General features: G+C 51.0%; 1 protein-coding gene across 3 annotated transcripts; it reads left to right on the plus strand.

Annotated features, from left to right (window-relative positions):
- Positions 1 to 7,595: 7,595 nt before the first annotated feature.
- TMEM238L (transmembrane protein 238 like) lies at positions 7,596 to 13,915 on the plus strand. 3 transcript variants are annotated; one of them, XM_055580041.1, is made up of 2 exons: positions 7,596 to 7,990; positions 12,940 to 13,915. In XM_055580041.1, the coding sequence occupies exon 1, from the start codon at positions 7,668 to 7,670 to the stop codon at positions 7,905 to 7,907; it is 240 nt and encodes a 79-aa protein (XP_055436016.1). In that variant the 5' UTR covers positions 7,596 to 7,667; the 3' UTR covers positions 7,908 to 7,990; positions 12,940 to 13,915. The 3 variants fall into 3 exon arrangements, with proteins under 3 accessions (XP_055436016.1, XP_055436018.1, XP_055436017.1); XM_055580043.1 differs by having other exon boundaries at positions 12,945 to 13,915; XM_055580042.1 differs by lacking the exon at positions 12,940 to 13,915 and adding an exon at positions 10,296 to 10,683.
- Positions 13,916 to 17,187: the final 3,272 nt, after the last annotated feature.

Here is a 17,187-nt window from a genome sequence, read left to right on the forward strand (position 1 = left end):
GGAGACTCAGGTTCGATCCCTGGGTTGAGAAGATCCCCTGGAGAAGAAAATGGCAACCCATTCCAGTATTCTTGCCTGGAGAATTCCATGGACAGAGGAGACTGGCGGGCTATAGTCCATGGGGTTGCAAAGAGTCAGACATGACCGAGCACACACACACACACACACAGACACACACACACACACACACACACACATAAGAGTAGGTGCCCAATATGCTATTGGACAAGAGCAGAAATGAAGCCAAAGCAAAAACAAACCCAGTTGTGGATGTGACAGGTGATGTAATATTGCATAGGAACTGGAATGTTAGGTCCATGAATCAAGGCAAATTGGAAGTGGTCAAACAGGAGATGGCAAGAGTGAACATCGTCATTTTAGGAATCAGTGAACTAAAAAAGACTGGAATGGGTGAATTTAACTCAGATAACCATTATATCTACTTGTGTGGGCAAGGATCCCTTAGAAGAAATGAAGTAGCCCTCATAGTCAACAAAAGAGTCCAAAATGCAGTACTTGGATGCAATCTCAAAAATGGCAGAATGATCTCTGTTCGTTTCCAAGGCAAACCATCAAGTTCAGTTCAGTTCCGTTGCTCAGTGTGTCCAACTCTTTGTGCTTCCATGTACTGCAGCACACCAGGCCTCCCTGTGTCCATCACCAACTCCCAGAGTTTACTCAAACTCATATCATCACATTGGTGATGCCATCCAACCATCTCATCCTCTGTCATCCCCTTCTCTTCCAGCCTTCAATCTTTCCCAGCATCAGAGTCTTTTCCTGGGAGTCAGTTCATCGCATCAGGTGGCCAAAGTATTGGAGCTTCAGCTTCAGCATCAGTTCTTCCAAAGAATATTCAGGACTGATTTCCTTTAGGATGGTCTGGTTGGATCTCCTTGCAGTCCAAGGGACTCTCAAGAGCCTTCTCCAACACCACAGTTCAAAAGCCTCAATTCTTTGGCACTCAGCTTTCTTTATAGTCCAACTATCATATCCATACATGACTACTGGAAAAACCATAGCTTTGACTAGACAGATCTTTGTTGGCAAAGTAATGTTTCTGCTTTTTAATATACTGTCTAGGTTGGTCATAACTTTTCTTCGAAGGAGTAAGCATCTTTTAATTTCATGACTCCAGTCACCATCTAGAGTGATTTTTGAGCCCCCCCCAAATAAAGTCTGTCGCTGTTTCCACTGTTTCCCCATCTATTTCCCATGAAGTGACAGGATCAGATGCCATTATCTTAGTTTTCTGAATGTTGAGCTTTAAGCCAACTTTTTCACTCTCTTCTTTCACTTTCATCAAGAGGCTTTTCAGTTCCTCTTCACTTCCTGCTATAAGGGTGGTGTCATCTGCATATCTAAGGTTATTGATATTTCTCCCAGCAATCTTGATTCCAGCTTGTGCTTCATCCAGCTTGTCATTTCACATGATGTACTCTGCATATAAGTTAAATAAGCAGGGTGACAATATACAGCCTTGATTTAGTCCTTTCCCAATTTGGAACCAGTCTGTTGTTCCATGTCCAGTGCTAACTGTTGCTTCTTGACCTGCATACAGATTTCTCAGGAGGCAGGTCAGGTGGTCTGGTGTTGCCATCTCTTTCAGAATTTTCCACAGTTTGTTGTGATCCACACAGTCAAAGGCTTTGGCATAGTCAATAAAGCAGAAGTAGATGTTTTTCTGGAGCTCTCTTGCTTTTTCAATGATCCAACAGATGTTGGCAATTTGAACTCTGGTTCCTCTGCCTTTTCTAAAACCAGCTTGAATATCTGGAAGTTCATGGTTCACGTACTGTTGAACCATTCAATATCAGGGTAATCCAAGTCTATGCCCCAACCAGTAATGCTGAAGAAGTGGAAGTTGAACAGTTCTATGAAGACCTACAAGACCTTCTAGAACTAACACCCCCCCAAAAAGATGTCCTCTTCATTATAGGGGACTGGAATGCAAAAGTAGGAAGTGAAGAAACACCTGGAGTAACAGGCAAATTTGGCCTTCGAGTACAGAATGAAGCAGGGCAAAGGTGAATAGAGGTTTGCCAAGAGAACGCACTGGTCACAACAAACACTCTCTTCCAACAACACAAGAGAAAACTCTACACATGGTCATCACCAGATGGTCAATACTGAAATCAGATTGATTATATTCCTTGCAGTCAAAGATGGAGAAGCTGTATACAGTCAGACCAGGAGCTGACTGTGGCTCAGATGATGAACTCCATATTACCAAATTCAGACTTAAATTGAAGAAAGTAGGGAAAACCACTAGACCGTTCAAGTATGACCTAAATCAAATTCCTTATGATTATACAGTGGAAGTGACAAATAGATTTGAGGGATTAGATCTGATAGAATGTCTGAAGAACTATGGATGGAGGTTTGTGACATTGTACAGGAGGCAGTGATCAAGACCATCCCCAAGAAAAACAAATGCAAAAAGGCAAAATGGTTGTCTGACAAGGCCTTACAAATAGCTGAGAAAAGAAGAGAGATAAAGGCAAAGGAGAAAGGGAAAGATATACCTATTTGAATGCAGAGTTCCAAAGAATAGCAAGGAGAGATAAGAAAGTCTTCCTCAGTGATCAATGCAAAGAAACAGAGGAAAACAATAGAAAGACTAGAGATCTCTTCAAGAAAATTAGAGATACCAAGAGAACATTTCATGCAAAGATGAACACAATAAAGGACAGAAATGGTGTGGACCTAATAGAAGCAGAAGATATTAAGAAGAGGTGGCAGAATACACTGAAGAACTATACAAAAAAGATCATGACCAGATAACCACAGTGGTGTTATCACTCACCTAGAGCCAGACATCCTGGAATGTGAAGTCAAGTGGGCCTTAGGAAGCATCACTATGAACAAAGCTAGTGGAGGTGATGGAATTCCAGTTGAGCTATTTCAAATCCTAAAAGATGATGCTATGAAATTGCTGCACTTAATAGGCCAGCAAATCTGGAAAACTCAACAGTGGCCATAGGACTGGAAAGGTCAGTTTTCATTCCAATCCCAAAGAAAGGCAATGCCAAAGAATGTTCAAACTACCACACAATTGTACTTATCTTACATGCTAGCAAAGTCATGCTCAAAATTCTCCAAGCCAGGCTTCAGTAGTACGTGAACTGTGAACTTCCAGGTGTTCAAGCTGGATTTAGAAAAGGCAGAGGAACCAGAGATGAAATTGCCAACATCCACTGGATTATCAAAAAAGCAAGAGAGTTCCAGAAAAACATCTATTTCTGCTTTATTGACATGCCAAAGCCTTTGACTGTGTGGATCACCATAAACTGTGGAAAATTCTGAAAGAAATGGGAATACCAGAGCACCTGACCTGCCTCCTGAGAAATCTGTATGCAGGTCAAGAAGCAACAGTTAGCACTGGACATGGAACAACAGACTCGTTCCAAATCGGGAAAGGACTACATCAAGGCTGTATATTGTCACCCTGCTTATTTAACTTATATGCAGAGTACATCATGTGAAATGACAGGCTGGATGAAGCACAAACTGGAATCAAGATTGCTGGGAGAAATATCAATAATCTTAGATATGCAGATTATACCACCTTTATGGCAGAACTGAAGAGACTCTTGATGAAAGTGAAAGAGGAGAGTGAAAAAGTTTTCTTAAAACTCAACATTCAGAAAAGTAAGATCATGGCATCTGGTCCCATTACTTCATGGCAAATAGAAGGGGAAACAACAGCAACAGTGAGAGACTTTTTTAGGGGCTCCAAAATCACGGCAGATGGTGACTGCAGCCATGAAATTAAAAGACACTTGCTCCTTGGAAGAAAAGCTATGACCAACCTAGACAGCATATTAAAAAGCAGAGACACTACTCTGCCAACAAAGGTCTATCTAGTCAAAGCTATGGTTTTTCCAGTGGTCATGTATGGATGTGAGAGTTGGACTATAAAGAAAGCTGAGTGCCAAAGAATTGATGCTTTTGAACTGTGGTGTTGGAGAAGACTCTTGAGCGTCCCTTGGACTGCAAGGAGATCCAACCAGTCCATCCTAAAGGAAATCAGTCCTGAATATTCATTGGAAGGCCTGAGGTTGAAGCTGAAATTCCAATACTTTGGCCACCTGCTGCAAAGAACTGACTCACTGGAAAAGATCCTGATGCCGGGAAAGATGAAGGCAGGAGGAGAAGGGGCCGACAGAGGATGAGATGTTTGGATGGCATCACCGACTCGATGGACATGAGTTTGAGTAGGCTCTGGGAATTGATGATGGACAGGGAAGACTGGCATGCTGCAGTCCATGAGGTCGCAAAGAGTCAGACACAACTGAGCGACTGAACTGAACTGAACTGAAGAGCAGGGCAAGTGGAGAGATTTGAGACTGATGATGATAAAGAGCAGCTGCAGTAGAGATGAGAGACTCGGGACTGGGACAGCATTTCACGAGGCCAATAGCTTCATCAAGGATGAATCTGTAGCTATCACAAATGGAGGCAGGGTATTCCCTGGTGGCCCCATGGCTAAAAATTTGCCTGCCAACACAGGGGACACAGGTTCAATCCCTGGTCCGGGAAGATTCCATGTGTCCTGGGGCAACTCGGCCCATGCACCACAACTACTGAGCCTGAGAACCCTAGAGCCTGTGCTCAGCAACAAGAGAAGGCACCGCAATGAGAAGTCGTTGCTCCACAGCTAGAGAGTAGCCCCTGCTCACTGCGACTAGACAGCAACAACGACCCAGAACAACTGTAAGTAAGTAAATAATCATCAAAAGGATGGAGGGGGGGCTCAGCATGGACCTGGTGGGGTGGGGTGTGGGGGCAGGGGCACAGGGAGCTGCCCCAGGTGAAGCCAAGACTGATAAAGGGGAGAGGATGATGGAGCAAGAGAGTCGGTGGCAGGTCCCTCCCAACCTGGGGTTTTCCCTATAGAAGCACTGTGGCAGAAAGGATGTAATAAAAGACAGCAGTGACAACCAAACAGTAACACTTGTCTGTGTCCCAGCGTGCAGCTTCCAAGCACTTTACACCTATGAACTCACTTAATCGTCACAGTAATCCTGTGAAATAAGGGATTATCTTACAACAAGGAAATCGAGGCCCAGAGAAGGCAAGTGACGTCTCCAAGGTCACACAGCTGATGAGTGGCACAGGCTCGTGTGGTCAGACCTGCTCAGCATCCGAGCCCTGCCACTCAGGCGGTGACTGAGCCTTTGTCATTCAAAGAGTCACGCCTGGAACTGTGGCTCTGGGTCAGCTCAGCACCTGGCTGGCCTGTCCCTGTCTCTGTCTCTGCCTGACCTGTAGGATCCAGGTCATAAAGAGGTGTGACATCACAGGCATGACAAACTGTGATGACTTTGCCAAGGGAGTGACTGCATCCCCATTGCCAAGAGGAGGCAGGACTGTGTGGTGCCAGCAGAAACGGAGATCTCTCTGAGCTGTCGGGGCGGCTGCAGCCCCAAGGATTCCCAGAAGTGGAGGGGTGGGAGAGCGCCCTAAGGGACCAGCCCTCAGAGTCACTAGCTGGGGTTCGGGCATCTAGCCGCACCCTACACACCATGCTCATGGTTCAGAAAGCATAACAGATGCCTGCTGTCTTGCATTTCCCCATTTTTGTAGTTTTTTTCCATCATATTTTATCACTCAAACAAAGAATTGACGCTTTTGAACAGTGGTTGCTGGAGAAGACTCTTGAGAGTTCCTTGGACAGCAGGAGATCAAACCAGTCAATCCTAAAGGAAATCAAGCCTGAATATTCACTGGACAGAGGAGCCTGGTGGGTTTCAGTCCCTGGAGTCGCAGTCAGACACAACTGAGCAACTGACACTGAACACCAGTGTGCTTCTGTTAACCCAAGCTCCGAATTTGCTCTTCCTCAACCCCCAACCCCACCCTCCCCACACCAGCTTCCCTTTGACCCCACATGTCAGACAGGAGAATGGTGACCACCCATTCGGGTGGCCCAGGGCCCAGAGACCTCCTGGCATCCAGAAATTTTCACACTAAAGTTGTTGTTCACACACACGTACACCAGATGCTGCTCAGGAGCCCGGGGACCTGTGGACAGGCAGGCGGGGACACACCAGCCTGGTGCTGCCCACCCCCCACCCTAGAGGCCCTGCTCCTGCCGCTACAGAGGGCAGGGTTGTCCCTCAACTATTCTTCCTAAGAGACTCTCTCTAGTCAAAGCTGGGGACAACAGACGGGAAGAGCCGAGGCTTCTCCTGCCCTGGGAGGTGTTCTTGTGTAGGTACCTAGTCCTTTCTGAGGACAGACTGGGGAGACAATGTGGATACGGCGTGGGGGCTTGGCTTTGGCGATTTCTCAAGATGCTGATGCCCCAGACTGGCTGCCTGGCTTTGGACAAGTCTTGTGTTTCAGATCCTAAAATCTATAACTTAAAACACTCTCCCTCCGCGATGCTTTTCACCTGAAAGTTTCTCCCTCATCCTGCTTAGTTCACTCCTAGGAAACTAAATCTGAACCCCCTGTGTTTATTTTCATTCACATGTGTGCGTGCGCTCAGTCACTTCAGTCGTGTCGGACTCTTTGTGACCCCATGGACTGTAGCCCGCCAGGTTCCTCTGTCCGTGGGATTCTCTAGGCAGGCACATTGGAGGGGATCGCCATGCCCTCCTCAAGGGGATCTTCCCAGCCCAGGGGTTGAACCCGTGTCTCTTGAATCTCCTGCATTGCAGGCAGATTCTTTATCTTCCCAGAGCCACCTGGGAAGCCATTTTCATCCACAGGAGAAGGCCAAAGAAAAAGTAGAGATGATTTCAGTACAGCGTGTTTCTCAGCTGACACTCACTTCTCCACCACACCCTGGGAGGGGCTGGGTGATAAGACACCCCTGTTTCACACATAACCCCTCAGGATCACATGCAGCAGCCCTGACACAGAAAGCAAACGGGGAGTCAGTCAGTCTGGAAAGTCACACTGCCAGAGAACCAGGTAAACATTTCTTGACTTTGGCCTGGAGTTGCCTTCTGGTCCACACCCAGCCCACCCAGACTGATGCCACGCATCTCCTCCCTCCTTGGAGTCCCTGTCCCGTCCTCCCCATCTTTTCCATTGCCACCTCTCCCCAGGATCTGCCTTCAGGCCAGAGGGCACAGCCCAACTCTAGGCAGCTCGGGCCTGGGGGCTTCAGAGTGGAGAATCTACAAGACACACAGGCTTTTCCTGCTGCTGACATGGACTGCTTCTTACAGCACAATTTCAAGATCTGTTTACATGGACAAACCCTCTTCTCTAAATTTTACTCAAAGCCTCCCGTCCCCACCCAGAAGAGTAGGGCAGAAGGCGGGATGAGCCCCCAGCCAACCGCACATCTCAGGAGCCCTGGAGGACCCACCCAGGACCAGAGAGGCCAGGGGCCAGGACAGCCCCTCCTCCAGGCCCCTCCCCTGCCACGCCATTTGTTTGGCCCCCAGGGGACGACAATGTCAGGCTGCTTCCATCAGGGTCATACCTGAGCTATGAAACAGTTAAGAAATATCTTGCCCCACTGGCTGCACGCTCATAAAGGGACATCCACCTGTACTTCCGTGTGGCTCCAGAAAGGGCGGCTCTCTCTCTCTTGCTTGCTCATGCCCGGCGGGGAGAGAAGGGAGCGGCTGGCAGCACCACCCCCTGCCCATGCAGGCCGGCCTGGGGAGCACAGCCAGGCCCCTCCTGCCTCTGCCTTCCCAGCGATGCTCCTGGGGAAGCTGTGGGGAACGTGCCGCCTTGGACGCTGTGCTCTCTTTTTCAGCCTGGCCCTCCTGCTCGACGTCGTGGGCCTGGTCCTTCTGCTCGTGGGCATCTTTGCCTCCCTTGACTTCTGGGACTTCTTGATCTACACGGGGTCCCTGATCCTGGCTTTCAGCCTGCTCTTCTGGATCGCCTGGTACACCCTCAACATGGAGGTGCCTCTTGAGAAACTGGACTTGTAGTCTGGCCGTGGGCAGAGGAGGAGGGACGTGGGCTTCCTGGCAGGTGGAGGAGCGCAGGGCTATGCTGCCCAGCCAGGGACCAGGTGAGTGCCCCTGACCGGCCTGCAGGGCTGGCGGGAGGCTGGACCGAACAGGGGGGAGACTGAAGGGGCAGGTGGCCCAAGGACCACTCCCCAGCTAGGGACTCTGTCCACCTAGGTTCCAGTGGCAGGTGCTTCCCTCCCTGGGGACCCCTTTTCCCATATGGAAACTGGAAAGGGGGTCTCCACAGACACTATTGCTTCGGATCCACCACAAGGGTCCTGCCGTGAGGAACAGGAAGTTATCCCCTCAGCTTAGAACGTGGAGCGAGGAGCCCACCCAGGCTCTCTGTTCAGGAGAATGCTCTCTGGGGAGAACTTTGAGTGCTGCAAGAGGATGGAAAGTTCCCTGGTGGCCGTTTATGCCCTCACCTTGTGGGCTGCCTGCTGCAGGAGGAAGAGGAGCAGAACCTTCCAGAATGGCCCTTCTCATTTCCTTCCTCCTGCATCTGCCCAGATGGGACATGCAGAAGGGGTCAGGACCTGCCTCCATGTCCCCTCTCAGCGCACCTGCCTCCTCTCTTAGTGGTGCCCCTACCCCCTGCTCCCAGGCAGCCCGCACCCCACCTGCCCACCCCTAGCCAGCCTGAGAGACCGGGAAGCCAAGGGACCATGACTGACCATTTCATCCCAGCTGGGCCAGCGCTGGGTTGACCGTGTGTAACCAGGGAGGCGGATAATTGTAAGGTGTTTCACATGAACATGGAATGCAAAAGACAGAGCTGGTCTGGCCCCCACAACCCTGAACTAGAAGTGGGCAGATCTCCCCAGAGGACTGAAGCTGGGGTCCTGGTCAGTTTGGTCATCATCCCCTCCTCCAGGTGGGCTGGACCCTACCCCCAGGCACAGCTCAGCACTCACTTTTGATAGCTACATGGGAAAGCAAAGGTCATCTTCGGGTTGGAAGGAGGCAATAATAACTGTGTCTTTTCTGGGGGATTCCACCTGACCCTTGGAAGGGGGAGAGGGAACAGTGGTTCAGAGAGGTTTCAGAAGGGGAGGCTGAACTGTCCCTGGCAGGTGAAAGGACAGAGATGAGAAGTCAGAGCACCTGGGCCCTGCTCGCAGCAGCACCACTTGTTTGCTCAGGAGGCATCACGCCTCAGTATTCCCTGTTTACAATTCCATCTGTAAACGGGATAATGACCTGCCCCTGTTGCAACACAAGGACGCGTCAGGCACTGTGTAAGGAGCTGGGGATGCTGTGAAGAGTAAAACACACGTGCTCTTTATCCTCAGGGAATTCTCATCAGGTGAGAGAGAGACATGAGTCAGCGTCACCAACGAGGCATCAATACAGTAATAGTCTGGTGAGGATTAGGAAGAAAAGGGATATTGCTCCTTGGGAATGTTCAGTAGAGAAACTAACCCAGAAGGTGGAGTCTTACAGAGGGAGGAGGTGGCTTGAACAAAGATCCTGGGATAGCAGGAAAGAGAAGACAGCAGAGTAATTGAAGGGCAGGCGGTAAGGGCAAGGGAGATTCAGGGCCCCGCGGCAGGGGAAGGCCAGACCAGGCAGGACCTAAAATCCTTTTAGTCGTGATTTCAAGAACAAGAAGGAGTCATTAAAGAGATGTAGGAAGGGGTAGGCGCTTGACATAATTTGATCTGTTTCCAAAAGCCCACCTTGGCCAAAGGCACAGATGACAATGATGCGGACCCACGCAAGCCCATGTGGGGAGTTCAGTCATCGCCTAAACAAGGGGTCCCCAGTTCAGTCTCCTTGTCCTGCACATCCTCCCCTCATTGAATTGAAAGTAGTTCAATGACCCGGTGATGAAGACCACGGGTCAAGACTCAGACTGTCTAGTTTGAATCCAGTCTTGTTTCTTACTAGCTACAAGACCCGGGGCAAGTTACAGACTAATTATAAACTAGTTATGACTCCGTGACCTAGTTTTCAAATCTGGAAAATGGAGAGGGTGCTAATAATAGCGTCTATTTCAGAGATGATGCTGATGATATCCCCACCCTCATAAGGGTGCTGCAGAGATTAAGTTCATGTGCATAGAGCACCATACAAGTGACAGTTGATGAAACAAGGGGCCCTCAAATAAACCTGTGTCCTGATGCGGGTAGCCAGCCCATGACAGCGGGGTGGCACCTTCCTCGGAGACAGATATCCCTGAAGCCTTCCCGACCAGTTCCTCAAGCGGCAGCATATTGTGTTAAGATTCCCCAGTGGATATGAATGAAGGTTGCCCCAGAACTCCAGACTTCTGTCTGGGCTCAAAGGGACGTCAAAAGTTGTGGGTCCGCTGTGGTCTTACTGATCACAATCAAACAAATATCTCCTTCACCGGTTCAGTCCCCAAACTCCGAGTTCTACAGGACCCAAGAGTCAGCTGGCCCTTCCACGCAGCTCAGCTTGGACCAGTCATCCCTGATGGTATCTGGGGCCGCCCAGAGTGACAGGTTACAGCCGGGACCCACCGTGCAGGGGCCGCTCACCACCCCCGGGCGACCTCGGGCAAGTCATCCGATGTCCCTCTTGGAGTAGAAGGTTTGGTCCCCAGGAGAGGTTTCAGATTGTTTTCTGCAGAGGCCGCTGGAGGCTGGGGCAGCAGCGGGCAGGCAGAATGCCCACAACCCACTGTCCCACCACACACACACCAGAGCCACGGGGTTTCCAGTACGAAGGTTCATACCAGACTTTCACATAAGACTTCATGAATTTGAACCTAAGTTTTGATGCTAAAAGATATTTCTGAAACACCTCGACCCACCCACTTCCTTTCTGTGACCTGTGTCCCTGAAGTTCTCTCCGACCATATTCACGATTTATGGGCAGTTTATAACTGCCTCAGCCAGTTCCGCAGTCCTCGGAGTGGAGCAAAGGGAAAAGTGCATGCCCCAGAGGCTTGGTGGGGTGGTTGCTAGGACACCCCCAGCCTGCCCACCCGGAGACCAGCAAGCAGGTCGCCCCCCAAGCAGCAGTCAGGATGGGGCAGGGCCACCTGGTCTCTAAAACCTCCGAGACATTCCAGGAACTTTGGGATGAGTGCCTCGTTTTTAATCCCTCAACTATGTACCAAGCGGTTTTATAATTCGGTCACTCTATTTTCCAAAGCTTTGCTTACTCCATGCTCTCCTGGTTGGGCATCTTTTGTGGATAAAGTTCCCGCAAAGGCAGGGGAGGACACGTCCTTTCACAAGAGGGGGTGAGTTTACACTCCCCCCAAAATGCACATACACACACCACACACATGTACTCACATCCCCGCCCTCTGCACACATTCCCAATATACACCCGCCCTGAGTCCCCTCATAAACCTGCCCACAGGCACACACAGTCTACGTGCACGCCAACCTCTCCCATCACACACACCCAACTCGCACACAATCTATCCCCAATACACTCTCCCCACACACCCACACACACCCACATTCCTCACCTACACCTTCCATACACATCAACACCCCACGCACGCACACGTGTCACATGTCCCTCACCCGCTGCACACACACATTCATACACACATAAAAACCTCACAATCACAAGGCTTCCACATCCCATCTGCCCTGTTCACACACAAACAGGCCCTCACACCTGCCGCGCACATGCCAGAAAGACACCCCCACAGCAAGCACTTCCACCCCCAGCAACCAACGCAGAAAAGTGTGGAAAGGCGCCCAGCCCCAAGCCCTGGGAAGAGCGCTTCTTCCCACTCACAGGCTCTCTTCTCCTCTCTGCCTCGGAAGGGCCAGTGAGGCTGCCAGGTCGGCTCAGAGCAGAGCCGGCTGGAAAGGCCTGCCTACCCGCGCGGTGTGCACTCTGGGGCTGCAGCAAGAGCTAAACTTTCTCCAAGTCCTGGAGGAACTGTTAATCTAGGAGAGAGCAAGCAAGTACACAGGGCCTCGAAAATGTACATGGAAGAAGCAGCCTCACAGGGGCCTGAAAGCCCAGATGAGGAAGAGGGCTGGGGGAGAAGGGGGGTGACGTGTGGCTTCAGCTTCTGGGTCTCCAGCAACAGATAAGAGCGCGCTGGGCAGAGCTGGCACCTGGGAAGGCCCAGAGGGAAAGGAAGGGAAGAATGAGAGGGTGGCCCAGAAAGCGTACGCAGATGCCGGGGACTGGGGTTCAGGGTCCTCACTGCTGAACTTGGAGGACGTTGAAAGCCAGATGAGGAACCTGGCACTTGGAAAGCAAGAAGGGACTGTCGATGACTCCGTGGTCTAGAGGGCGACTTGTCTAGGCTCTGATTGAGAAACAGGTACCTGGCGTCACTTGCAGCAGGGGCTGGGGAGGAGAGTCATGGAGACTGCAGGGGTGGGCTTGGGGGGGCATTTGAAAGCAGGGGCAATAACAAGAAACTGAACCAAAGTGATGGCTGCAGGGAGGAGGGGAGAGGGACAGAGACCATGTGGGTGCACAACAGATGCCCAGGAGACATCCCAGTCTCCCTCAAGGGGGAGGGGGAGTGGTCATGTCTTCAGAAAACACTCCCACCGTGGAATCAGGAGAGGTCAGGGGAAGGCACGGGCTTGCTCAAAATTGGGTGTTTTCCTCTGCATATGCACAGCTGGGGGTGCAGGGATACTGATCAGCAGAACTGCCCAACAGACCTAGAATGTGCAGAATTTACACTCAGAAAGGGGCTCATACGTGGAGTTGGAGGCAGGGGCTGAAGACAGGACTGTGGACGGGATTGAAGCAGGTGGGATGGCGGAGGAAAGAAGGTGGGTCAGTATTCATTGGGCTCGTCACTTACTTTCAAGACTTCATTTGATGCTTACAACTCTGTGGGTTTGGGGTTCAGGTCCCCATTTTACAGGCGAGGAAACTGAGTCTCAAGGTAGTTTCAGGACTAGCTCTGAAACTGTCGAGAGCCAGCATTAGAATTCACGCCCGAGTCCAGCAGACTCTGAGAACCATGCTTGTTTCACCCTGTCCAGGCTTGAGTTGACAGGTTCAAGTCTCAGACTGATCTATTTCATCTTCATTTATTCAGCCCAGGTGCCATCTGATGGAGTAGCAAACAGATGTCCTGTCTCTGCAGCACCTCCTGTAACAGAACCCACAGGAGCCAGGGGCTTTCAAAACACCCGCCAGGATGTCCAGGGATGGTTGAGGGCCAGGCTCCATCAAGACACCCGAACCCCTGCCCCTGGCCACTGGCTGACTGCTGCTGGTGTCCCAACTGTCTGTGAGGGTCTGGAGAGCCCCTAACATTTGCACAGTGGGGTTTTATGGCAATAACTCCCCTGTGGGCTTGGGCAGTCAATGAGAAGTCCCGTCCTCCAAGGCTCCTCTTATTAATGTCCCTTAAAAAAAAATATTGGAACCAACTATAGAAGTCCAAATGAGATTTCTTCGAGCATGCATCATGTGGAATTACTGCTCCTTCGGCTCTTCAGACAGACTGTGTGAGCCCCTGGATGGTCTACCTCACTCATCCTTCCGTGTCGTCCAGTCAGCACATGGGTGCCTATTTCCACTTGCCGGCTGACAAGGCAGATGCAGAGCCAGTGTTGAGGGCAAGGGCCCCCTTCCTTGGCTCTGGACACCGGGAACCACCAATGCTGCCCCCGACTTGCACAGCTGGACCATGGCGGGGTGGGGGGCTCACGTCAAGCTTTCGGTCAAATGAAAGCCTCTGACAACAGAAAGTTTTTCTGACAAGCAAGCTGGGCTCCGCTGCCCTGTCCTTGAGTAATTCATTTCTTGATCCTAAGAGCAGTATTCTATTTTGATTTTGATTCAACTGCATCTAATTCAGTGCAACCCAACTAGAGTACCTGGATCGGGGCAGGGGTCGGGGAGCCGGGGTCAATCTTCACAAGCTCATCATCACTAATTCATATTTTCCATGGTCTAATTTTGTACTTTTTATTTATTTGTCACCCTAACCGTGTATGTGTTTCTTAGAAGCTGCCTCAGATCTTTTTCGGTGTGAGGTAGTTACCTAAATAAAAGAGTCAACTGGCCTTTTGTTTTAACTCGACATGAACTGCTTCTGGGGCTTTCCGGGTGGCACTAGTGGTAAGAACCTGCCTGCCGATACAGGCAACATAAAAGATATGGGTTTGATCTCTGGGGAAGGAAGATGCCCTGGAGGAGGCCATGGCAGCCCACTCCAAAATTCTTGCCTGGAGAATCCCTCGGACAGAGGAGCCTGGATGGCTACAGTCCATAGGATCGCAGAGTCAGACATGACTGAAGCAACTTAGCATGCACACATACACACACAACCTGTTTCTGAGTCTATGTGGTTCCATAACAATACCCAAACTCCCAGCTTTAGGGCAACTTCTCATTTGTTTCACCTGCCTCTGTGCAAATCGTGGAATCATATGTTCAGCTCAGCAGCTCTTGGGAAGAAATGCACAGAACCGGGTGGATGGAGACAGTACCTGCGTTATCCTAACACCATGGAAGCTTCTGGAAGCTCTGTGCTCGGCCACCAGCCTGGCTTCTCAGAATTAGGCTGGACTCGGGGACCTGAGGGCTTCCCCTCAGACGGTGGCCCAGAAGGTAAACAATCTGCCTGCAATGGTAGGAGAACCCAGATTCGATCCTTGGGTCAGGAAGATCCCTTGGAGAAAGGCATGGCAATCCACTCCAGTATTCTTGCCTGGGAGATCCCATGGACAGAGGAGCCTGACGGGCTACAGTCCATAAAGTCACAGAGAGTCGGACACGACCGAAGCGACTTAGCAAGGATGCACGCACCTGGGGACCCAGGTTAAGAGCCAGAACTGAGAAGGCACACTCAGGCAATGTGTGTGCAATGTCGGGGCGTTCCCATAGGGGCAAGGCTTGGTCTGCAACTGAGCATCTGCCAGGGCAGGACCGTATCTCAGGGATCCCTGATGGCACAGAAGTAGAGGCCACAAGCACCACACTCCATCTCAGAGATAATGGGAGCAGCACCCTGCCAACGGGATGCAGATCCCCTGGGGGTCTCACTGAAAGAAGACTCCAATTCAGGGAGGGCTTCCATTTCCTACAAGCACCAGGCAGTATCACTGTTGCATTTAGTGCCCTTAAGACACTGTCCATTTATAGAAGGGAACTCTGAAGCCTTCAGGTGACCTGAGTTTCCCAAGTTCAAGCAGCTGAAGAGCAGCAGAGCCAGGACTGGGGCCCAGGTCTGCAGGCTGCCTGTTGAGCCCTCTCTGACCACCCTCCCCACTCCACCTTAAGCTGCTGACAGACTCTCCTGAGCCCTGTGGAGCACCAGGCAGCTGGAGCAATCTGGGCAGCAGCCAGGGCAGGTGAGCACCTCATGCTGCAGGTGAGTCATGAACCAGCATGTCTCGCGCTTCACCCTGGCTGTGCTGCGCACCAGGAATGTGACCCTGACCAGGCTTCCACGCTGCTCTGTGTCACTGCAGATGACAGGGCCATGAGCCCGTGAGCACCTACCACCCAGGGCAAGCAGGGCGAGAGCAAGGAGGACAAAGAGGGGCTGCGTTTCCACCAGACAGGGCCACACAGAGCTGGGCCAGGTCTGATCGGGGCTCATCCTCCCAGTCGGCTGGGCATGGGACACCTCCTACTGCCCTCATGGCCCCTTTTCCTATCTCTTCCCTTGAGAGACAACTGGTCTTTTTCAGTGACCTGACTCAGTCCACTCTGCCACTTACAAGCTGAGTGACCTTACAGGTGATCCCGGCCTGTTAGGGGATAATATTATAACAATAATGACATCACAGTCACAGGATCATGTGTCATTCAGCGCTGGCTTTCTAAGACTCACAGCCTTCTGAATGTAAACATGTCACAGAGTATCGTTTCCCCTTTTGTAGAAGTCAAAACAGAGCTATGAAGTTTAGGTCACCTCCTCAGATGCCTAATGACTCCAGGACTGCAGGACTGGTCACCTGTAAAGTTTTTACAGTCAAGACTGCCACTAACAATCAAGTCTACACTTCACACAGCCTTGTTTCCACACTTTACTGCAGACAGGATCCACAGGGACCCACAAAGCCAGGGAGATGGCAGATGACTAGGGTGCAGGGTTGGTCCATCTCAGCTCGGCAGCCCACCCCCAATCAATAGCCTTAAAGCCCCTCTGAGTCAACTCATCTCTCAGTAAAATTACAGTGTCATGGAGGAGGTAGATCAGAAGCTGAGCCCCTCAGTGTAGAGGCCGGTTCCAAAATGTATTTAGGTGAAGGACCAAAGAACTTTCTGGGTAAAGGCCTGATGGCTCAGATGGTAAAGAATCTGCCTGTAAGGCAGGAGACCCAGGTTCGATCACTGGGTTGGAAAGATCCCTGAAGGAGGAAATGGCACCCCACTGCAGTATTTTTGCCTGGAGAATCCCATGGACAGAGGAACCTGGTGGGCTACAGTCCATGGGGTCACAAAGAGATAAGACTGAGCAATTAACACTAATACTAAGTAAGGGAAAAGAGAGTCAGGCAGACAAGTGTGGTTCAGCAACAACTACTTCACACAGGCATGCCCAGTGTCCTGCATTTCCCCATATCCCTGCTTGTTCTCAGGGAAGAAGGGCTGTAAGAAGGATTAGGCAAAGCTTGGGGTAAAGACCTGTATAAGATACCAAGGCCCATACATTGTCACTCAGGAACATCCAGCACAGACCTGGGTTGTGTTGGTTCCTGCTAAACACAATGATATCTGGCAGAAAAGTGACACACAGAGGTTCTAATGTTGTTTATTGTTCAGTCGTTCAGTTGTGTCTGACTCTTTGTGACTCCATGGACTACAGCATGCCAGGCCTCCCTGTCGTCCACCATCTCCCAGAGTTTGCTCAGATTCACGTCCATTGAGTTGGTGATGCTATCCAACCATCTCATCCTCAGTCACCCCCTTCTCCTTTTGCCCTTCTGTCGAGTCCAGACTACTGCAGCCATTCTAGCCTCTGCTGTTGCCTGGAGCAATGAAGGGGACTCTCAAGGTGCGGTCCTGGGACAGCAAGTCAGCCTCACTAGGAATTTCTAAGAAGGGTGAGGGCTCCAGCCCTGGTTGGGTGACCAGCTCATCCCAGTTTTCCTGCACTGGGGATTCCATCCCAGACCTGAACTGAGAGGCCTTGGGGACAGGGCCCTGCAGCCAGACTCTCCAAGCCCTGGGGATTCCAGTGCATGCTCAAGTCCTGGATCCTCTATGGGGAAGGAGCTCTGAAGCCCAGCTTGTGCTTGGAGGCTGCCCCCCAGCTGACCCCATCTCCTCCACCGCTGCCTCGTCCACTGTTGCATGGAGTCCTGGCCGGGCTGGACCAGCCCCG

The sequence above is a fragment of the Bubalus kerabau genome, chromosome 4, assembly GCF_029407905.1.
Source record: "Bubalus kerabau isolate K-KA32 ecotype Philippines breed swamp buffalo chromosome 4, PCC_UOA_SB_1v2, whole genome shotgun sequence".
NCBI classification, from domain to species: domain Eukaryota; kingdom Metazoa; phylum Chordata; class Mammalia; order Artiodactyla; family Bovidae; genus Bubalus; species Bubalus kerabau.